Here is a 24,640-nt window from a genome sequence, read left to right on the forward strand (position 1 = left end):
GCTGTTTCCTACTTAACTGATGCTGCTAAGCAACAAGGAAGCTCAAGCACTAGGTTACTGTGATTATAAGACGACACCAGCAATTTCTGAAAAAGAAATGAATCACCTCTCTCTGTGAGGAAGGCAGAGAAACAACACATATACAACATTTAGAATTTGAAGCCAGGTTCTAACCACTTTAAAGGTCAACATTAGGCCCATTTTGAGTCTCGGTAAGCTGATAAAACCCCTTGAAATACTGAAAATGTTGTACTTACATTTACTTTTAATAGCTTGCTGTTCAGAGATGAGTTTTCCAATAGTTTTCTTTTCCTATGTCTGTCTGTTGTAAAAGCTGAACTATAGTAAAGGAATAATTTATTTAAAAAAAAACAACAACATTGTTCTTTACTATAAAAACCTATATAAAATCGACAAAGTGCATGTTCATCTTAATGTCTAATAAGAGTTATATCTAGAACAGACCATTAACATTCATTGGCAGAACGACCTTCCCTGATTTTAACGTATACTGTTATAGAGGTATAATAAATGCTTGATTTGTCTTTTCCAGAGCACAGACTCAAACTTTTAATAGTGTCTAGTTCCTGAATTAATGTAATTAGGTTATGCTACAATGAATACCCTGAAGCATATCCTAATTAACATGAAGCAAAATGCAGGACAATGTAGCACTTTAAAGACTAACAAGATGGTTTATTAGATGATGAGCTTTCGTGGGCCAGACCCACTTCCTCAGATCAAATAGTGGAAGAAAGTAGTCACAACCATATATACCAAACTTTCTTCCACTATTTGATCTGAGGAAGTGGGTCTGGCCCACGAAAGCTCATCATCTAATAAACCATCTTGTTAGTCTTTAAAGTGCTACATTGTCCTGCATTTTGCTTCAACTACCCAAGACTAACACGGCTACATTTCTATCACTATCCTAATTAACATGTGACTTCTGATCTGAAATAAACTTAATTTTTTTAATCAAAAGGACACTTTGTATACAATGTCTGCAATGGCACTTCGTCTTCAAAAAAGTGTCTCTCCAGAGCACTAAAAAGACACTTTAAAATAAATATAGATCTACACAACCATTTTAAAGCAGTTTCTCTGAGACAATCACTAACATCAAAAAAGTTGATTCTTAGAAAATTATTGGAAGCCAGATGCAATGCACTCAGGGCTTCCTATTTGTTAATCAATGGCAGTCACTTACGCTAAACACACTTTATCATCTTTACGGTAGGATTTTAGAAGACAAAATGCTCAAGTGAATTGTCTTACAAGTTATTCAAAACAGCTGGAAACCTGTAAAAAGCACAGTATAACTGTTGAGATGCTACTGGTTTCATAAAAAATTAGGCAGTGCAACGCTGCCGTGTGATTTAATGTTTCTAGGATCTCCACTGTAACATGTAAACTGTATCAGTGATCGTCAAGCCAGGCCAAAGGGAGACACCAAAATAACAAGTTCCTTGACAGAAACTTGCATCTTAATATATCATTGTTCCTCCAAAAAGAGCTCATGCACCAGCCAAGAAGCAAAACATAAAAAAGCTAAAGATAAGTAGCACATTCTGCTAACGTTCATCAATATTTCCTTTGCCATTTCAAGTCTATAGTTTAAATCCTTTTGACCACGAAGTTACTGCAATGGGCTTTCATCATGGGATATGACTGCTAGCCATGCACTGGCCTTGATAACAGCAATCGTCACCTCTGAAAAATTTAAGTTGCAGAGTTTCTCATAGACTTCCCTAAATATTCAATACATACCTCATCTGTATATTGTGTGCTTTTTGTCAGCCCAACAAAAATGGAGTGAAAAACAATGAGTGTTAGGTTTCCTAGACCCATTCAAAGAAGACAGCAACTGGAAGTGAGGACCTCAGATTAGGACAATGCCAAATGGGGGGTGGGGAGGGGGAGAGGGGAGGATTCTGACACCAAAGCGATACACTTAGCGTATCAATATCCAAAGATTTTCTCATGTCACAGCCACTTCTTAGTGGTGTTGGTATCTGACCTCTGCATTATATCATCTAGTTCTCTTCTACTGAGAAATAAGTCACAATAAAGCACTGCTCATCTATAACTAAATATACCAAGGGATGTTAAATTTTGATCAATCAGCTAATCGAGTAGTTGATGGAAGGGGGACGCTCGCTTTCCTGCTGTGCCTTTGACTTTGCAACGTACAAGAGCTGCCCACAGCTCTTGTACATTTCAAAGAAAGAGGGACAGAAGCCGGGACCCCATGCAAGCGGGGACTGCTTTAGTCCTCACTCATGCTGTTCCCCAGCTGCACCTATCTCCCCTGCCCCTCTGCAGAGATGGTGCTGGGGAAACCAGCTTTTAAGATGCTCCTGCTTCTCTCCCCCCTTCCACCCTCCCAATGCCTCTGATACAGAAGCAGCAAGCGGGGGAAGTGACTAGTCAACACTAGGCTTAGCAGGTAGTTGACTAGTTGCTTACATTTCTAAATATACCATTAAGTATATAAGATCATGAGCTTTAGACGCTCAGAAACCAGAACGCAATTAATATTTATCAGGATATTTCCCTATTCCATTTCCACTTTGAGTGCTCTGCTCCAGCAACCAATTCTTAGTTTTGGGAACCCATGCCAGCTTTTTGGCAAACTGTTTCCCAACACATTCTTGACAAGGACAAGTCTGAATGCCTCAGCTAGCACACAGACACAGCTACCCGTTAATCCCATTTCCATGAGTTTCAATGTAGAAGTCGTCCCAATCCATAATCCCCATATCTTTTTTTAGGTGATGAACATGCTTGTATAAAGACAATGAACAAAAAGAAAAACTATTCAAATGAACCAACAGCCACCTCGACCCACAGTAGGGAGCAGAGTGGTAAGCAGGTTACTTACTTTTCCAAATTCTGGAGGTGCTCCCTGACTTTTTGTACCAGGCCCAGCTTGGTATCATTTACTACAAAATCGTCACAGCGATAACTGTAAGAAAAACAATTAGCATATGTAAGGAGTTTCAGCGAAGCACAGCATTCAAAGCCTAGAGAGATCAGATGGGCTCATGTGACTATGGGTGTGATGTAGGAATCTGAAACAAGAAGGTAAAAAACACTGAATTTAGCCCACTTCTCAAAACTGTTTTTCTATTTCAGGCTTGTGTGCAGGAATTTCTGGGGTGTGCTTTTTTTTGTAAATGTGGACCGCAAGGCTGTGAATGCACTCCCTGTAGTTCCCCAAGTAAGTGGGGAAATCAGTCCCAGCCTTCCTCCTGCTGGCCAGAGAATGGAGGTTCAGGCAGCACGCCGCTTCTGCCTTCCCCTGGCTGGCCAGAGTATGCTTACTTGGGGGACCATGGTGGGGGTGCTTTTGCATCCTTCACACATCTCCCCTCTTCCCCCGCCCCCGCGTACAGACCTGTATTTACAAGAGGTGCAAGCAGCTTCTTGCTCCTGTACTTTTCTCTACTACAGTTCTATCCCCCGACCCAGCAAAAAGATTCTAAAATTAAATCCATGACTCCAACTATCATCTTCCACCAAAACAAACAAACAAAACCCCTCCCATAAATAAAGACAATGTTGAAACCTTTTGTGTTTGATATAATATTTTACTTTATTTAAAAACTACTGTAACTATTTCTCTCCTTTTCCCTCTAAGATTTGCATAGGTTTTTCTTAATGTGAATACATAATAATCAGCAGCTTAGGTTACTCCCCTGCTTGTCTGAATCAGTGCTTTGTCAGTTCATGACATCTACATGGGACAGTTCAACAATTCACAATGTTTTCACCGCATAAATCTTTGAAATAGTTCACTGAGTCAGCAACAGGGTAGATAAAATTCGATGTTTTTTAAAATAAAAAAATGTTTATTTAAATTCAATTTTTGATTTTTTAAAATCAATAAAACACAGTAAACTTCCGATAATCCAGCACCTTTAGGACCCAGGGGGTGCCGGATTATCAGATTTGCTGGACTATCGGAAGGAGGGGGCTATGAGGGGTCTGGGGCGGGGGCGATGCCACCCCAGACGCCTCATAGCTCTCCCTTCTGATAATCCGGCTCTGCCCCAGGCATCCCTGATTCAGCCGCTGTTGGTCAGTTTCAGCAGCGGCTGAATCGGGGACGCCTGCAGCAGAGCAGCTGGAGTGCTGCTGGGTTGGTCTGGTAGCGCCGACCCTTGGCACGGCGAGACCAACCCGGCAGCACCCCAGCTGCTCTGTCCCAGGTGTACCCAAGTCAGCAGGGGTAGAGCAGCTCTGCCTCAGGCTTCCTGGAGTTCCTGCAGTGGCTGAATCGGGGACAGCTAGGGTGCTGTCGGGTGGGTCCCACAGCCCCGAGGGGCAGCACTACGGGACCAACCCGGCAGAGCCCCAGCTGCTCTGCCCCCAGCTTCCCAATTCAGCCACTGGTCAGTTTTGGCAGCGGCTGAATCGGGGAAGCTGGGGGCAGAGCAGCTCCAATGGTCCGGCTGCCCGGAGCACTTCCGGGTTCCTGATGGTGCGGGACCATCAGGAGTGCCGGACCATCAGAGTTTTACTGTACTAAGTTTCTCATTTAAAAACAACAGATACAATTCAGTCTTATAAACAGATAAAACTGTTTTTATAGTCTATACAAATGAATTAATGGCTCAAGTCTGTTCAGCCTAAGGACCAGCTTTTGCTCCTTGAAAGTTCTGTGTCTTCAAATTCTGTTTCTCAGCAGACTAACATGTGCAAGACAGACACAGGATGGATAGTGTTCTGTGCTTATGTGGTGGAGGACTTGGGTTAACTACGGCAGAGTTAGTTAAGACATTGTCTAAAGCAGGGGTAGGAAACCTTTTTTGGGTTGGGGACCACTGACCCACAGAAAAATCAGTCGGGGGACAAGTGAGAAGAAAAATAAACCCTCACTAATGTGGCCCTCGACTAGGAGAAAGACACTCCCCACATTCCCCTATCACACCAGAGCCTAAGGGGGCCCAGCCTACTAGATTTTGTGTGCTTCAGCCCCATGGAGGGATGGTGGGGGGCTGAAGCCCCAGCACAAGCTCCCCAATGCTGGGGGGACCCTAAGCCTTGGGGGCTGGATCCAGCCCCTTGGCCTGAGGTTCCCCACCCCGGTCTAAAGATAAAAAGACAATATATAGGAAAGGACGGAGGCAGTATAGAAAGGAATATTGGAGTGGACTGGAAAGAAAAAGGGAAGACATTATTCAGCAATTTCCTTTTGCCACAGAAAACTGTCATGGCTTCCTGGTGTAAAATGGACCCTACCGGAGAATATTTTGAAGAAATGCGTTCCCTGGGGAAAAAAGGAAAACGTGTCAAGTGTAACCAGTGCTAGAAGAAGCCTAGCTGCAAGAATGAAACAACATAAGCACCAAACTGCTTATTTGGAGAAAATGATGTGGATGAAGATATGAACATATATGTCTTAAGAACAACAAGTATCAACTTTGCAATGCGTCATTCTTCAAGACTCTCTCTCTGTTTTCTAGTGTAAGTGTGATTTAACAAATACATTCCTGAGCTGTTTGCTATGTTGGCTGTTGCTAGAAAATAAGTTTCACGTAGTTAATTCTTATGTCTTGTTTAATTAGTTAACTAGATTTAGAATCTGTTATCTGTCTCATACAAGCTGTAGTAAAAGAAATCTAGAGTTGCCAGTTGCCACTGTGTGTCATTTTCTTATTTTATATTACATAATACACATCCCTTATTTTGGAACATCATAGTCACAGACCACAATGGTGATGCCATAAAGTTCCTACTTTACTTCAGCATAACTCAGCTTTCCCAAAGGAACCCCATCCTATTCTGGTTTTCGTTGAATTAAGTGCACTCTTAGCACAGTCAATCTTAGCTCTTTTTGGTAACTTGGAATCAGATCTGTATCAAAATGACAGTGGGAGTGGGGAAAATGAGAGTTAGTTGTAGACATTTCAAGGACATAGTACTTTTGGTTTTCTAAGGACTTGCCTGTCAGAGTTAATAAAATTTTAAAATAAAAAAATGTTTCAGGACAGCTGGCAACTGAGGGACTGCTGCAACTGCAAATGTGAAACATCTATGTAACATTTAAGATTTAGTTTAATAAAATAAGTGTTATTGTGTTTGTATGTATAATTTAGTTCTTACCATTCCTAGTGTACTACTGCTGCATCTGCAGCTTGACACAGGTAATGATTATAAATTAATTCCTACTATGTCCTAAATTAATAAAAATCAAATTATCTAAAAAAAAAAAATACACAAAGTATACCCTCTTAGGTGATGTAAAATGCTGTACTGAGCTGTAAATTAACATTTTAGTGATCAGATTTGCACTAGGGATGTTAGATATCGATTAATTTAATAATCGTCTAACTGCATCAGCTTTGTGGCTACATGATTATTTGATTGTCCCTTGGGATGGAACCAGCAGCCAGTGTGCTCTCAGCCCCACCCACAGGGAGCCCTCGTCTCCCCACGCAGACTGGCTCCTATCTGCCATCCCATGCTGCTGCCTCTGATACAGAGGCAGCAGCGTAGGGTGGCAACAGCCCCTGTTCACAGTAGGCCTGAATTCCCTGCGGACAGAGGCTGCTCTGGCATCCCACTCAAATCTCTTTAAAACAACAAAAATTTCCAAACACTAAAAATGGCCCAATTATCACTTCCATGTATGAAATATAGAACCACAGAATGGCCATTGTCAATATAAGGAAGCTTACAGAAAAATGGGGTTTCTCCATCTGCATTACTGATGACACCCTATTAAAAAAAGGAACCTGTTAAGTTTGGTTTAATCTTTCAGCTGTGAAAGTAGAAAGAATTATATTGGAAGAGAAAGATGAATTATACTGTAATAATTGAATAAGTTGAAGGAACACTGTTTGTCTCTGAACAGGAAAGAGGAAATTATGATAATGTTGTTAATAGGTATGTAGATCTGAGTGCTAGCCAGGTATACCTGGGGTAACAGGAAAGGGAAACATTAGGTGTTAGGCAGAAAGCAATTAAGATAACCAGGGAGATATGGAAATGAAGATAATCACACTAATCATGTGAAGTTTTGCCTCTCTTTTAATCTTGTTAACTTGGCTTTCTTTTGACTGTATAAATCAAGGCTTTTGAACCTTGCATGGTACTCACATTTTCTGGGTGCATTTAGCAGAGCGGCTTTGCTAATAAACAGAGTGGTCTGATAAATCTGAGTGAGTCCTGTCTGACTTTGACACAGTCATTTATGCTTTTTAAAGTAGAATTACTTTGCTTGCATTGGTTAGTTTCATTTCCCTGCCCATACAAATAGGGTGCTGCTGCCCTTGTTTATTTCCAACAGAGCCCACCCCTGCAGGGCAAGCTACACACAGTATGGATGTTAAATTGCGGGTAACTGACTAATCAAATAGTTAATGCATTGTGCAATGACTATCTGACGGGTCGATAGGGCGTTTCCCCTATGAAGTGTAGAAATAGCCCTACGGCTATTGCTACACTTTAAAAGTGGAAGTGCCACGTGGACTTCAGGGTCAGCTCCCATGGTGGTGTTTCAAAGCAGCAGTGCCGCACGAATCTGGGGGTCTGGTTCTATGCAGCGCTGCCACTCAAGGGCGGCCCGTGAGCCTAGGTGTGCTAGGCAGCTGCCTAGGGCGCCGCTGTCCCGGGCGCCCCGTGCTGACATCACGGCCATTGACGGCCGTTCAGGCAGGGGCACCAATTGCGCCACCCCGCCTAGGTCGCCAGCTGCTGCAGCTGGCCTCGGGCTGCTCCTGCTGCCACTTTCTGACAGAGGCAGGAAAGGGTGGGGGGAACAACTATTCAACAAGCTTGTTGACTATCCCATAAGCTCAACTCTGAATCACTGGGAAGGATAGAGTGGATAGATGATGCTAGGATGGCTTGTGTTGTTCCTAGCACCAGCATGCCCATGCATGCTCCTTCCTGAATGGGAACATTAATTACCTTGATTGTGTAAAAGACTATGCCTGTAAAGAGGCAATGAAAGCCAATTTTTGTGAAACAGCAATAGAGCATTTTATGACACATGAAGGAACTACAAACCCACTAAACATATGGAAAAACAGGCTGCCTGCTGCTAAATATACGATTAAATGTTCCTTTAGTTCAGGGCTACACAACTTTGGAAACCCTGGGGGCCACAATGATACTCCCAGACATGCCGAGGGCCGCAATTTAAGTGTGGTTGCATATACATGCAAATATATGTAAATAGCTTCTTTCACACTGACAGACATGAATAGAAAGAACTTCCCACAATGCCCAGCACTCCCAGTACCTCTTCCTTGGAGGCCAGAAACACCAACACCCTGTACTTGTCTGCTCCAGCCAACCACTCTGCTTGTGTCTTTCAATGCCCACCTCGTCTGGGAGAACACCTCACCATATTCAAAGGATCCCACCGTGGAAATTGTTAAAATGTAATGCTAGACAACATCTCTAGGTCACAAATCCTCAAGGTGCTTTATAAATCTCTAATGAAGTTTAGAGACATACAGTTACAGTTAAAAATAATGTCATAAATGCCAACGCCACCTTAAATTCCTATATTAACAAATAAAAACAAACCTTAATGTACTTTTCATCACTAATGCTACCTACTTTTTAAATTTCACTGAAGGTGAACCATGGCCACTTATACCTTCAATTTCACTTACTGGTTTCATGCACTAGCATAATCAAATGTTTAGATAACAGCCATCACAGAGTAGTGTACAAAACATTTTTTATAAAGCTTTTCACTAAAGATTTGTTTTTATTCATCCTTCAAATGTAAAAAAAAATATTTTTACAAAACCTTAATCAACACAACCATATTCCTTCTAGAGAACAAGTCCAAAATTTGACCTATGTTATTTCTAGAACACCACACATGGTGTATAATATTACATAAATACATGAATAGGACTTTCTCCTGCTGTGCTAATCATCTGTCTGCATGTTAGAATAGAGCAAATATATTTACAAGAATCCTCCTTCAGGAAGCTTTATTCTTCAGGAAGCAGACTTTTTATAAATAATATTTTACTGCTAGTGTATATGAAAAGAGTAGAAGAATACAGCAGGGGGAACTTTTCCCCAGAACCTGAATTCTGCACTGTTAAGCCTTCTCCTGGACAGGTGAGATATTTTAGGTCCATTGCCCACTTTTTAAAAGGATCAACATCCAACACTGGATTAGTTTTGATTAAAAAATAAAACATGTTTATTTAACTGCAAAGAAGCTTTAAGTGAGTGCAATTATAAGCCATTCAAGTAAAAAAATCGTTACAAGGAACATGTTTCCTTAGTACTAAAACTCAAAGTAGACTTGGTTCAATGTAAAATCCCTTAACCCATCTTTCCAGTAATATTGCTGAACAAAGTATCAGGATCTGCTTCCAAGCCCAAAGCCTGTTCCCTTTGTTTGTAGAAGAAAAAGACAAAAGTGGATCAGGAGAACCACCTGGAGGTATTTTTTGTCCCTTACTTTTATAATTCCTGTTTTCTTAGATAAAAGTTTATTTACGCTGTCAGAAGAGACAAGGAATCTCTGGATGAGACACATTTCATGCTGTTTGCTAAGAATATGTCTACACTGGTTTTAACATGCAAAAGTCACCAAAAAAAGTTGTGAAATCATGTTTACACTGTCACACACTGTTGACATATAGTAGCCATATTGTTAGCTCCCCCCATTTACACACATTGCTTTGCTCTGTCTGTCTTCAGTCGGTGGGCATTGTGGGAATGCACAACATAGCACAAGGCATTTTGGAAATGTGAAAAACTTCTCATCAGCCACCTCTTTGCTTCAGAGCCCTCTTTGGGCTTCCGGCTTACTTTCATGCCATTTCAAATGGCAACCGCTCTTGCTGCGCACTCCAGCATCAGCTGTGAGAAATCACGGATCTCAGACTTGTCTCCTGTGCTGTGTTCCACATGCTTCGGACATCACACATTGCAGCAGAACTACTTTTGAACTTAGTCTCAGAGGAAGGAGACTCAGATGTGGACAGCAATGTGAGTGACATGGGCAGCAGTGAAGTGGCATTGCATTGGTCTATCATTAAACAGCTGTGTGGAGTAGTGAGTCACTTTTGGGCTAGAGAAACCAGCTCTGAGCAGTGGGATCACACTGTCATGCAGGCATGGGATGAAGAGCAGTGACTACAGAACTTTAGGTCCACTTCCGCTCCCACCCACTGCATTAGAGCAACTTAGTGCCCTGTAATGCTGCCCATCCCACTGCCACCCCGCTGTAATAGAGGAACTTACTCTGTGTCTCTTGCTTGCTTCAGGACCTACGTCCAGCTGATGATACTCCCCATGAGCCTCAGGACTTGAGACCAATTCCTGGCTGCCTGTCATACTGGTTGACCCCGCAGTGATCCTCTCCTCCTCTTCTGCTTCCACCTCTTCATCAAGAACTTCTGCCTCCAGGTTAAGTCTTGTTTCTGCTGACTGTGCTATAAAAGTGGCATGTCTTGGGTGCAGCGCCAGACTGGCAATTTTCCTCCTTCACCTTATGGTATGACTGCCAGAGTTCCTTTATCTTGGCTCTGCATTGCATGGTGTCTTGATCATACCGCCTTCTTAGAGGGATTCATCACTTGCAGTTCTGATTGCACTGATTCTTCATCCCATACACTGATAAGATTCAAAAGTTCGGGGGGTGGGGGTTCAAACAGGAGAGCATCTTGAGTGACAGCCACCCGTTTCCCTAAGACGACGCCATGGGGAGCACTACATGCTGATCCAGATGGCAGGAAATTGATTTTTAAGTTCCCAGAGTTTGCATGGGGGAAGGGGCACATTTCTGTTTACTTGTTTACCCGGCTGCAGAGGAATGGAGTTCAAAGCACTGGCCAGAGTGGCTAGCTGAGCACTGTGGGAAGCATCCTGGAGTTAATAAACTTGAAAAAACCCTACTGTAGTACATGATTGTTTGCACTAAAAGGAGGGGGAGAGACAAAATTCTCTTGTGGAGGTGGAAGTTTTGTCTCTAAGACTGAGCGTTTTTTGTCATTTTGGGTTTGGTCACCAAAAAGGGGGTTTTACTGACAAAACTTGCCAGATTTGGCAAACCCTAAAATACAGATTAGGAATGTGAACATGTAGCCATTTACACAACATGATTAACTGTATCAGAGGCAGGGATGGGCAGGCCCGTCTGCAGGAGCCAGTATATGTAGGGAGCTGGCTTAAAAGCTGGTTCCTCCCCCAAGCACCGCTGCCTGTCTCTTTCCCCCACGCTGCTGCCTCTGATACAGAGGCACCAGCAGAGGGTAGGGGGTGGTCAGGAATTAGAGCGCATTTCTTAAAAGACAGCTCTCCACAAGCTCCGGCTCCCACCTGCTCATCCCAGTGTAAATATATAACCACTGTAAATGTCAGCAGTTACACATTTACAGAATTCAACATTTTAACATCCCTAATACAGATCTGTTTCTTCCTGTCCCCTTCCTTGCCCAAGAATGGCCATCTGATATGACCGACTAGATGAATGACTAGAGGTATCAGCTTGTTCCTTGTCTTTGAGAAACTGCTTTACCCAAACTTGTCTGGTAAACACGTCAGACCTGATTTCAGTTTATGCTTTTAACTTCACTACACACATTTTGTCACAATATTACTGACCCAGTGAGGAGTTAGGTTACAAAGATTTTGTTTTTTAAATCATGTACAGGATAGGGAGATATCCTAGCTGTGCACCTCAGTGCAAGGGGCAGAAATGTTCAAGACCTTTCTGAATTGCTGATCCAAATCTTAATTTTGTAATTACAATCTCCCTGTCCCCACTGTGCGTATGTTTATAGCATTTCCCCAGAACTGAACTGAAGAGATGATATGCTCTCTCATCAGCAGACAGCTTTCCTGAAAGCTAAAACACACAGGGAATCAAAACAGAAAAGTCCTCTTTCAAACAGTCAGACTTCCTTAGACACAATCTTTTAGCTTCAAAACTCAATCCACGAACTGCAAGAGGAAGACAATCTCAGTGGGCCAATGAATTTAGGTTAGTTAGAAGTACTAGTAGTTAGAAGTAAATCTCAGGATCTTGTTTTGTTATTTCTGACTTCTGAATGGTTGTGGTTAGCTACAATGTTTGCATGACAAACTAACTTTAGTCCTAAATACGTGCTCTCTTGAAAGGATCAGTGTCACATAAATGTGATTTCCATTATCCTGCCTATATTTAAAAAGTCACTGCCTAACTTCAAAAAGCATTATATTGCAGTAGTTAATCACAACTGGAATCCACCTTTACAATTTAAATGAACTGGTAAGCTTTAGTTGAGTAACAGTCATTGCTCTATAGACCAAAATAAATAGTTAACTGGCTGTCCACAGCACAATAGGCCTGACTGGGCAGGAGCAGTCCTCCATCTGCAGCACAGCGGGCCTGGCCCAGCTGGAGCAGCTCCCCACACTCTGCTGCTCTGGACAGGGTGGGTAGGGACTCCACACCATGCCACGGGAGGGGGTTCTCCTAGGGTTGCCAGGTGTCCGGTTTTGAAACGGACAGTCCAGTATTTGAGTTCTCTGTTTGGGAAACAAATTAAGAAAATATAAATGAGAAAATATAAATGTCCGGTATTTTCTAAATAAGATGTAATGTAGCTGGTGATGTAATGTCAAGTATATCTGGTATTTTTGTTGAAACCATCTGGCAACCCTAGCTGCTCCAACTGGGCCTGAAGCTGGTCAACTGGTTGCACCTGTAAGCATGCCATTAAGGTAATGCTTACAGGGTAACCAGTTACCCTTTTACAGACCTATTTCCTAGTGAACTGTAGTGCAATATAAATTCCCCAGAGCAAAACATTTAATTTAATTCCAATTCATCCACAATACAACTCAATTTTTTACGTAGTTTACCGCAGACGAAGCTTTGTATGCTGGTTTGTTTCTCTTTTACTGCAGATGTAAGTATCCTGTCTCACTTTACTGACCCCTGCAAGCATAAGCTCATAAGTACATGTTGAACCTCTCTAGTTCAGTCAGATGTCCACTATAATGGGTGTGGCCAAGTTTCCTGAAATCCTATAAAGTTTATATACAGCCACCAGCCCTGGCTCTCAGAGTTGTGTTCTATTATTTAGCTCTAATTTACCCCTAAATATCTTCTAAGAGCCCAGTAAGCTGTGCAAGCATTTGTAATGCTGCTAGACAATACTGACCTCCCGTGGTTCAGCAAATTCTCTGGTTCAGCACCAGACAGGTCCTGAGGGTGCCAGAGTAGAGAGGTTCAATGTGTAGCTTGTAAATTTATTTCATTTTAATAACAGACTCCATTAAACACTACTTAGGTACCTTCCTCACAAGGAGAGCTGCACTATTCTCTTGTTTGGAGATCACATTATAATCTCTCAGTTTCCTTTGTCAGCTCTGAACTTAAGGCTTTCTGTTTTTTGTTTGGGAAAATAAAATATTCATACAGCTTGACTCAGATTTCATTACACCTTAGAGAGATGAGATATGCAATTCATAAATTCTCAGCATATTGACAGATTACAGACAATAAAGCAATCCTGCAAAATAGGTTTTCAAATGTGCTGGGAAAGGAACAGAAGATATAGCCAAAAGTCCAAATATTACCCATACGAATTTCCTTTCCACATCCTTATTTTGAAGTGCAGTAGAATACAGAATATGCAATACCAGGAACTTGATTGCAACGTTAAGACTGAGACATTAACAGCATAAGTCAGGACATTTAGAGCTAACCTTCACACAGCAACCCCATCTCTGCTACCTTCTGTACATACAACAGGATACTTCAATACATTATCACATCTGACCACATGCCTCTTCACTTGGTAGAGTAATTTAATATAAATGGAAGTAAACTCTACCGAAGACTGTTCAAACTGCATTCTGCTATGCCTAACAATTCACAGAAAGCATTTGATATTGCTGCATGTATTACATAAGCCTTAGCTCTTAATTTTCTGACATGCAACAAACAATTTCTCTTGGCTCAAATCACTTCATTCAGTTTTTGCAGAGGACCTTTAATATGGAACCATTCCTTTCTACAGTGCACAAAGATGTTAGATTACCTGCCCAAAACTGCATCTTATTGAAAGGAGATCAGTACTGTAGAGTTATAACACCACTTTCAGAATTGTGCAGCTGTTTAAATACTATTCTGCCTCTCCCCTTCAGCAATCACATATGTATCAACAACGCTGAATCCAAGAGGAAAAAACAACAGATGCTGTCAACAATTCTGCTTGGGGTGGAGGAGGGAGAAAGATCGTGAACATCACTTCTGTACTAGGGATGTGACAGGTTAACTGGTAAGCATCATCCTAAACAGGTAATGCTTACTAGTTCCAGTTAGCCAGTAACAGGTAGCTTCGCCAGCCCTGCAGGGGCCTGCCATGGACAGGGGCTGCACTCCTGTGTCCGGAGCAGCCTCTGTCCACAGGAAACGTGGGAACCCTACGGGCAGGGGGCTTGGAACCAAGAGGGGCTGGAAGCCAGCAGCCAGCCCCAGCCCGGAAGCCAGCAGTCATTCCCTGCACCAGACTGGAGGCGGAAGCTCTGTGGGCTGGGGGCTGCTCCAGCCAGTCTGGCACATCCCCAGCCTAGGATCCCGCTTTAATAGATTAACCAGTTAAGCATTAGGTTTAACAGGTTAACTGATTAACTGGGATTTTTCATCACTATTCCCTACCACCACTCCCAGCTTTCGCTGTCTTAAACACAAGTTATATACTCTGAAAAGAGACCGGCACTATAAAGTTCCCTATTTATCATCTGGCCTCAATGGCACCTATATCCCACTTGCTCAGTTTAAAGTAGGGATGTGATCGACTAGTCAACCACCCGATAAGCTAATGCTTATTGGATAGTCAGGAGACTAGTTAACTAGTCAGCCCCCCCTTGCTGCCTCTATCAGAAAGAGGCAGCAAGGTGGAAGGGAAGAAGAGGGAGTGCTTCAAAGCGGTAGCGCCACTTGGAGCTCGGGGCCAGCTGGGGACTCCCCAGCTGAAGCACAAATTCCATGTGTCACTGCTGCTTTGAAACACTACGTGGAGTCTGACGCCATGCTCCACATGGCATTGCTGCATGGAATCCACTCCCCAGCTGACCCTGAGCTCCATGCAGTGCTGCCGCTTTGAAACACCACAGGGAGCACAGGGCCAGTGGGGGACTGCTTGAGTCCCCCACTAGCTCTGTGCTCCCTGCAGTGCTTTCGCCTTTGAAGCGTAGCAACAGCCTCAGGGCTGTTGCTACACTTCAAAGGTGGAGGCACCCTTATTGACTAATCAAATAGTCGATGCAAATTGCATCAACTATTTGATTAGCCAATTAATCTAAATTTAACATCCCTAGTTTAAAGAACTATTGCTAGCAACGCAACCTCAACTAGGGCTGCATTCTGCCTCTTATTGCCCCCATTTATAAAGAGTCTGCTATTTGAATTTGCTTGATAGTTTGATTCTACACTCAAGCTAGTTCTAGCTCAGTCTCCAATAGCCATATTGGCTCTGCAAAGCTTTCAACATGCCAAACTAGCCTTTCTACCAGAAAGTCAGAAGAGCTGATACAAAGACACATTTAGAGGAAGCAGATCTGTTGGGCAAGAATTTTCCATATTTACTTAATCACTCACATCTCTCACCATACTCACAATTGAACCATCTGTAAATGATTATTCTGTGCAACATTGGCTACCTCTATGAAATGAAGATCTGGAATGCACTGGTACTCTTATTTGCCTTCATAAGGTATGTTCTTAGATACCCCTAAACATGAAAGATATGTTCTTAGATACCCCTACACAAAAATTACTGCAACTAAAGAAATCTACATGATACACAATGAAAATCTTTGAGGTTTTTTTTTGTCACTTGTAACATAGGAATCTAGCTTCAATCACAGATACAAAATACATCTCAAAGCAGAAAGCTTTCACATATAGATTCTATTCTGAAACAGCCAAGGCTGGGAATATGTGTATACAATGAGTTTTAAAAATGCAGAATGTTTCACCAGGTCCCAAATGAGTTACTAAATCAGTCCATATAGCATGCTGCAAACATTTACTTACCAATATGTACTGTAACTACTGCAGTCCATACACACAGTATGCTGAACTTTCTCTTGCTTTTCTGTTTTCTTATGATTGGTTAAAGGAATCTGTGCATCTTCATAATGTTTCTTTGCATGGCCATTCACATATCTTGAAGAAAGAAGAAAAACCAAAAAAAGCTCTTCAAACTTTTAAAGTTATTTACCCAAAGCTTAGGGGGAAAGATATCAGCAATAGTCTAACGATGTAATCCCAAATACAGCTATTAATGTGTTAAATCCGCAAATCATCTCTATAAAAAAAATAAGACTTTTCCCGCAAAGCTCCTTTTAATAGCTATCCTATCTTTCTCTAAGGCATGCATTTATGCACGTGCATACATACTCTACATGGGTCTCATAAGTCAATCCTGTGATTATGAGCCTCGTGTGTCCAATCACATATTTACAACAAGAACGGTAGCTCTCCTTGTTCGCATTAAAACACCAGAATTTAGTTTATCCCTCTCTTCCCCCAGTACACTTTTCCTATACCCTTGCTTTTCTTCCTTCCAATATTCACCAGGTCTACAATTACTTGAACTGAACATTAACTCCTACATATAAGCATATCCATTTTAAGCTCCACTGCTCTATGAACAGTGATGTAAAACTGAAGCTCTTGCATTTTATTGTCAAGTCCATGAATCTGGGAGGCATTAGACCTGAGATCATGTAATGAAGAGCAATTCAGAAGTCTGTAGAGGTCTTCATATATAAAAAAGCATATTAGATTAACATTTTTACTCACAAAATTTGAGGTGTGCCCATAAATCTAAGCCTGACTTTAAAAAGTTCTTAATCTGAAAATGCAAGAGATACTTTTGTTGTATTATAATTCTTCTCTCCTTCCCAAATCTAGGTAAAAGAACAATGTGGCACTTCCAGTAAAAATATTTTCTCTTTGTACTTTAATTGTTACCTGAACAAAAGATCATGCTGCTTCCCTACGTCTTAGAGATTTCCAGACCACACTGATGGTGCTTTCTCATTCAAACATGTTTAATTCCTGGGTTGACAGCAGTTTTAACATCTAACACAAACTAAGTAAAAATGTAATTCAAAGTCTATTTACTACATATAACAAAGGGTTGGTTTTTACAACAGTAAAAAACAAAGAATGAGCACAATATTCCAAATTATGAATTTCAGCCTCTGATCATTCAGAATATGATACTGTTTCCCGTCTCCCTCCCTCAAAGTAATTAAATTTTAAAATTCAAGAAAAATCAGATTTTTTTTGTGCTGAAGGTTTTGACATGAAAGTAACTATTACAGTAGTTAGGATATGCTTACCTCTACAAGAGCAGGCTGTGAAATAAAACTGAAAATAGAATTTACTGGTCTATCAAAAAAAAAAAGTTGTTAAGCTGAACAGGAGTTTTCAAGGACAAAAACCAGGCAGTGCTTCAGTAAAAAAATGCAATTCCACTCTCGGGATGTTAAACAGATTAACTGGCTAATCGAATAATTGATGCAATTTGCATCGACAATTCGATCAGTCAATAAGGGCACCTCCACTTTGAAGTGTAGCAACAGCCCTGAGGCTTTTTCTACACGTCAAAGGCAAAAGCACTGCGGGGAGCACAGGGCCAGTGGGGGACTCAAGCAGTCTCCCGCTGGCCCCATGCTCCTTTCCGTGTTTGAAAACGGCAGTGCCACATGGAGCCTGGGGTTAGCTGGAGTTCCCAGCTGACCCCCGGCACCATGCGGTGTTGCAGCCTTGAAATGCCGTGCGGAGCCTGATGCCCCAGCTAGCCCAGGCTTCACACGGCATTTCAAAGTGGCAGCGCTGTGTGGAGCCCAGGGTCTGGCCCCAGGCTACACACGGCACTGCCGCTTTGAAGCACCTCCTCGTCTTTCTCCCTCCCCATCTCTTTCTGATAGAAGCAGCAAGGAGGGAAGCAACTAGTCGACTAGTGCAGGGGTGGCCAACCTGCGGCTCATGAGCCGCATGCAGCTCTTCAGCCCTGAAAGTGTGGCTCGCGAAGCCCCCACCCCTCCCCCGCAGCTTGCGAAGTCGCCCCATGTGCCCCTTCAAACGACCCTGGCTCCCTGTACTCACCAGGTGCAGGGGAACCATCCAGTGCAGCAAAATGGCGGCAGCCGATAGGAGCCTGATATGTCCAAAAAGCCTAACCCACGGTTTTGAAAGGGGTAGCGTCCTTCCCGTCCCCCCGACACTGTTTAGGCTCTCTTCATTTAATGGGTTGGCCACCACTGGACTAGTGTGTCGACTATCCGATAAGCATTTGCTTATTCAATAGATGACTAGTGGTTCATATCCCTATTCCACTCTCACTGCGTCTTCAGCTTTAAACACAGGCAAACCATATTAACTGATACTACCACATTAATAAACTATTTGTGTTTTTAAATCAAAAGAAAAATACCTCAGCACACATGGATAGAAAGCAGAGAGGAATGTTCAGCGTGCATATATAAATCACTGAACTGCACTAGTTCCTTTGACACTATATTCCAGTTTAGAGTAGGGATGTTAGATGTTGTTTAATTTAATAATCATGTAACTGCACAAAATCTTATCCATTAGATGATTATTCGATGGTCCCAAGGATGGGGTTGGTAACCAGGGTGCTCCTAGCCCAACTCCCAGGAGTACCCTGCCACTCCACACTGCTACCTCTGTACCAGAGGCAGCGCTGGGTGGAAGGTGGGAGCTTTTCCACAAGGAGAGCCAGTTTAAAAATTGGCTCCCCACGCAGACTGGTTCCTGCTTTCTGCCCTGGGCTGCTACCTCTTATACAGAGGCCACGGGGCGGCAGCAGTCTCTGTCCACGGGTGGCCCGAGCTCACTGCAAACAGAGGCTGCGCCAGCATCCCATGGAGCAGCATCTGTCCACCTGGGCCCACCATAGACAGAGGTTGCTCTGTGGCAGACCCGAGTTCTCCATGGACAGGAGAACTCTGGTATCATGCCTCCCCCACCCCTACTGTGGGAAGCAGCAAGGGGGAAGGTGGACAGGCGGCTCCTCAGAGCCAGCTCCCTCCCTGCCTGCCCCACACTGCTGCCTCTGCTTAAAAGCCAGCTACCCACCTGTATCAGGCTCCTGCCTTTTTCCCCCCCCACACTGCTGGGGTTGGGTTGGCAGGTGGCTCCATGGGATCCAGTGCTCATGAGGAGCTGGCTTAAAAGCCATTTCCCCATGGGCACCCGCTCCCGACTACCCCTCCCCCCTTGCTGCCTCTGATAGTCTATTAGAGTTTAAATGACTCTAGTAGAGAGGAACAATGGAATAGGGATATTTAGAGATCCTTTGCAGGACGATGGTTTTAAACACAACAAGCAGCAGGGAGGGAAAGTGATGAAAAGATTATAAAAAGAGGAGGTAAAGTAATTTCCAAATTATTATGTCCTGTACCTACCTTCCACAATGGACACTTGAACAAGTCAGACAGACCCAGGGACTTTTATTGGATCGGCACACTATTAAACAAAAAGAAAGTCAGATGAACTGTCTGTGATATATTAAGAGTTATAGAATCCATCTTGTGAGAGGAAACTAGCTCTCCTCTGGCTCCACTTTGTAGGATTATATGAAATACTAAAAGAATCATACACATATTAAGCTATAGTAGGGATTGCAGGAAAGGTAGCTGACAGCAAAGCACATTAGCCTTCCTTCATTTTTAATTGCAGGCACATTTCTCTACTGTTCATATTGCAAAAGATCACGTTTTTGCTTTCATGAGGTCACTATTGGATCTCCAACTAAAAAACAAAAACATCACAAATTACAATTCCAAAAAGTGGTGAATGTTTTAAAGCCTTTCTTTGCCTTTTACCACTGTAGCTCATAGGACTGAAAAAAGTCACATATATAGTCACTTTACCATTATTTAATAAAATCTATTTAAGAGAGACTACTTCAGAGGAATTACTCCAAGAGGGCCTGCCATTTCCATCAGCAATAAGTAGACAAAATTACACTTTGATAACACATGACATTTTGAATGCTCATTCTGTATGCAAGTGCTGCTGCAGGTCTTAACTAACATTTTACCCTTTCAGTCGTGTGCTGAAAGGGTGGGCATGGGAAAGGTCTCTGTTTTATAGTTCAGTCTAGAGCACGGAAGGGAAAGTTCAATGTGCTGGTTAAAAAAGCTGCAATTCTTAAGGTACCTCTGTACTTAAATAAGATCTTTAGATGTACAACCTGTGATAGATCCTAGTGAGTGACATATCCTTCTAGCCACTAGGAGTGCACCCACATCCAGTATAAACTAAACACACATTAAGGTTGTCAGGTGTCCAGTATTGACCCGGACAGTCTGATATTTTCGCCTCCTCCTGTCCGGTAAAAAAATTCTGAAAATACTGGACACCTAAAATGTCCGGTAGTTTGTTTCTTTTCTCTTGCTAGGAGGAGAAAATACCGGACACCTGGCAACCCTATGACACACTCAGCAATTGGGCCCAGCCCCTAGCTCCCCTGCTTATCTGGTTCCGCAGGGAAGCTGCTTTCTGGCTCAACCAAGAAAACAAGATGGCTGCCAGCAAAAAGCCTAAAGACCCCAAGCAAGGGGAAGCAATGCCTTCCCTGGGTCTTAGTGCTCAACCGTTCCCTATCCCTAGTTTGACTCTGAACACACTTAAAGGGGCCATGCTGTTTTAATGCTGTTGTATTTATTTATTTGCTTAATAACTCTCGGGATCTTTTTTTTTTTTTTTTTTTTTTTTCCTTCTCAACAACTTTGGTTTCCTCCCTTTTTTTGCCCCTCAACAGAATTTTTCCTCTGGTGGGTTTATTTTGGGTGGGGCCAGGGGTTCAGTATTTTTGGTTAAACCATCTGGCAACCCTAGCACACATTTATAGCACTCCTCAATCAGTTGCAATATTCACCAGCCCTCTAAGTTAGCTACTCCTGAAGAAAACAATGAGAACAGTACGAGGGATTAGGGATTTTAGGCAATAGGGTAAATGAGCTGAAGATATCAGTCAGCCTTTCCCCTGCTCTAAATCAGGCAACCCATATGGCTCGCTAGGGAGCCAGATAACTCTTTTGATGCTCGAGCCCAGCACTCCCTTACTCCCCCGGAGCAGGCAGCCTGTGCTGGCGCTACAGCAGGCCTGGGCACAACATCCTCCACTGGCCGGATCAGGTTTGTAGAGGCAGCAGGGAGCCCCAGGCAGACTCCTCTAACTTGCCTTGCCCCCGCATGCTGCACAGAAAAACCATGGCTGGGCTGTTTGTTTCCCACAAACTGTGAGCAGGGAGGGGAGGGGAGTAGTGCTTCATGGCTGCTCCCGCCCCCAGCACAATCCTATTGGCCGGTTCTGTCTCTTAGTCACTGAGCACATGGCCGGGCAGGCTCCTGCCAGAGAAATGGGGTGAGCTGCCCCCTCATCCCTGGCCAGACACCCACCAGCATCCTGCCCACTTACCAGACATTCACCTCACCCTGCTCCTGCCTTCCCCCCAGACCAGACATCTACTCCCAGCTTGCTCCTGCACCCTAACTACCACCCAGATTCTGCACCCCCATGCCTGTCCCACACACTGGACCCCTCATTTCTGACCCCATCCCAAAACCTGGGGGGCCCCACAAATCCACTAACCCTGGAACCCCAGAAGTATTAACCTGTCCTGAGACCTTAAATCTCAGTCCTCCCCTCTCCCTTCCGCCCCCCCCCCCCCAAGGATGGAGTACCAGGGGAGTGAGGTGTCTCAGTTGGAGGCCACATCAAAGGATCAGTCCCCTCAACTGTAGCATAGCCCTGATGACTCTAGGACTTAATGGTGATAGATGAGAGAAATTTCATGAAGAGAAAGACAGAGTCCTTATAAAAGCACAGGCTCATGACAAATCCCTCGTCAGTCCATGTAAATCAGGGCTGGGCAAGATGAGGCCCTGGGGACGGAGGCAGCCCACCTAAGTTTCATCTGGCCCATGGACTGCATCTGGCCACTTCCTATTTATATCTTTTATTTCCAGGCAGTGGCTCAAGAAGCAAGATCCTATTTAAATGGCTCACAGTCGCAGCACTATGCTGACAGGAGCCAGAATCGCAAGTCTTTTAAATAGCCACAGCAACCCTGGACAGCTTCCAGGCAACGTCAGTAGTGGCAGGGCCAGGAGCCGCAAGCCCTTTGTTGCATTTTTAATTCAAAACCTCTGGGGAGAAGCTAGTCTCAGGCTGCCCCTTCTTGCCTAAGTCCCACCCCTTCAAGTGGTGGAGCCGGCCCGTGATCACATAGCAAAATTCATTAAGTGGCCACCTGCAAAAAGTATAGTGTACTAGAGGGGACTACTGTGTGCAGCTGACAAAACAGCATTGAGGGTAAGAAAACATTTGCTGCTGCTTGACAACTCCAGCAGCTATCAGGGTTTTCAGGTTATCATCCAACTTCCAAAGCAATGAGTTACAGATCTAGCTGGATGTCAAAGTCAACTTGACTCATTGGGATTCCTAAACCACATGAAGTACCATATAAATCAAAAGAAGGGGAGAAGGAGGAGACGAGAAAAAATTATTTGGGCTATTTTCTTATGCCTTTTTCTGCTTAAGTGAGTCACCGTTACCACTGGGTTTTAAGAGCTTTTTTGAATGCTACTTTAAAAATATAGGAAATAAAAGTATCGTGCAAAAATACATCTAGAAGTTATGCCCTACAAACAGCTTGACACACTTTAATTGAGCAAAAAAACGAAATTAACCCACCTCTGTCATTTTATTAGACATTAGCAGTTCAGCAGGCTTAAGCTAAAATGCCCACTACAGCAGTTGCCAACTGCACTGTTTGCTGTATTTTTAGAATGTCCTTAAGTGTTTGAGAAAGATGTTAATGCTTCAAAGATGAGAAAATAAATCTGTGCTGCCACAATGCGGTCTCAAATAGTGAGTAATTTGTCACTGTACATCAGCATGAGCTTACTTGGAAGTGTTGAAACTATACATTCAATTGCGTAACAGGGAGAGAAAACTGTTGTCTTCTACAGCCTAATCACAAATGAAACCTGAATACTAGTTAATTATTTATATAGCACCCAAAACAATCACAGGACTTTGCAAACAAAAAAAGAAGCAGTGGACCCTCTCTCAGGAAGCAAACAGTTCAACCCCATAGGTACAGACATATTACAGTGAATTTCACGCTGAAATCTTGTGTAGTTAAGAACATTCAGAAACAGGATTTAAATTGTCTAGGATACTTCCAGTTTCTGTGCCCCATCGCTAATGAAGTAACTCTTATAAAATCTTAGTCATTCTGCTCTACACAGGCTCATGGGTGCATGCTCACCAAGGGTCCCTTCCCACTTCACCCTCATGTTCTTTCTTGTATGTGCACTTAAAGATCTTGTAAGATGTGATGGGTTAGGTCACAGAGATCCCCTTGAGACTATAAACTGATGTGCTGATCATACAATTGAGCCCACCACCTGCCTGTCCAACTGAGCCAGAAGCTCTGGTCTGCCCCCCAGACACCCCAAGACCCCGTCCAACATTAGGATCTGCTTTAAAAATGTAGGGGTAAATGTTATTTTCTTGGTCTCATGCAAAACAAAAGGAAGGTTTCTTCACTCAGCACACAGTCAATCTGTGGAACTCCTTGCCAGAGGATGTTGTGAAGACTAGGACTTTAACCCATCAATGGCTATTAGCCAGGATGGGTAGGAATAATGCCCCTTGCCTGTTTGTCTGGAAATGGGGGACAGGAGAGGGATTATGTAAGGATTACCTGTTGTGTTCCCTCCCTATGGAGGCATCTGGTATTGGCCACTGTTGGCAGTCAGGATACTGACCTAGATGAACTGTTGGTTTGACCCATTATAGTCGTTCTTATGTTCTTAATAGCTTGATATCACAATATTTGAGTTAAAAACACTATGTAGATTAGGGATGTTAAGGACTAGTCGACATAAGCAAATGCTTATCGGATAGTCAGCTAACTAGTCAATACCCTCCCCCCTCTTTCAGATAGAGGCAGCTGAGCCTGGGATCAGCAGTGCGGCGCTGCCCCTTTGAAATTCTGCCTCTGCCTCAGCCTTTGAAAGAAACAGTGTTGCACAGCTGAGGTGGTGATCAGTGCTGCATTTCCACAGAACCCAGGATCAGCTGACCCTAGGTTCTGGGGAAATGCTGCACGGAATCCACAGTCAACTGGCGAGTCCTCAGCTCAACGTGGCATGTCAAATCGGCAGCGCAGCATGGAGCCTGAGGTCAGCGAAGGACTCTGAGTCCCGCGCTGACCCCAGGCTCCATGCTGTGCTGCTGCTTTGAAATGCACAAGAGCCCCTCTGGGAACTCTTGTACATTTCAAAGCTGACACGCAGTGTGCAGCCCAGAGTCAGTGGGACTTCCCGCTGGCCTCAGGCTGCACGCGGAGTTCCCCCATTCCTCCTTCGAAATGTACAAGAGCCCCAGTGGGAGACTATTTCTTATACATCAAGAAAGCCAGAAGATGTTTGGTGTTTTCTTTTTTAATTCCTCTGATTATTACTTGTATCAGAAATTCGAGTCTCGTCTACCTGTTGTTTCTGTAAGACACTCCGGACAACCAACGAACTATTAAGACAGCAGCGGGCAACCGGCAGCCTGCATGCTATCCATTGGGGTTCTATGTATGGCCCAAG

At 43.3% G+C, this 24,640-nt stretch overlaps 1 protein-coding gene across 5 annotated transcripts in view; it reads right to left on the minus strand.

The window, feature by feature from the left end:
• Positions 1-24,640, minus strand: part of USP3 (ubiquitin specific peptidase 3) — a 72,208-nt gene that overhangs the window by 32,990 nt on the left and 14,578 nt on the right. For 3 of the 5 annotated variants that reach the window (XM_075897641.1, XM_075897642.1, XM_075897640.1), the window contains 4 exons: positions 19,429-19,489; positions 16,022-16,153; positions 2,885-2,968; positions 258-339 (listed from right to left, as the gene is read on the minus strand). In XM_075897641.1, the coding sequence (XP_075753756.1) occupies positions 258-339; positions 2,885-2,968; positions 16,022-16,153; positions 19,429-19,489 (359 nt within the window). Of the gene's footprint in view, positions 1-257; positions 340-2,884; positions 2,969-16,021; positions 16,154-19,428; positions 19,490-19,622; positions 20,687-24,640 lie in introns of those variants that run through there. The other 2 variants (XM_006126723.3, XM_075897643.1) reach the window with 2 other exon arrangements.

The sequence above is a fragment of the Pelodiscus sinensis genome, chromosome 14, assembly GCF_049634645.1.
Source record: "Pelodiscus sinensis isolate JC-2024 chromosome 14, ASM4963464v1, whole genome shotgun sequence".
In the NCBI taxonomy this organism is placed as follows: domain Eukaryota; kingdom Metazoa; phylum Chordata; order Testudines; family Trionychidae; genus Pelodiscus; species Pelodiscus sinensis.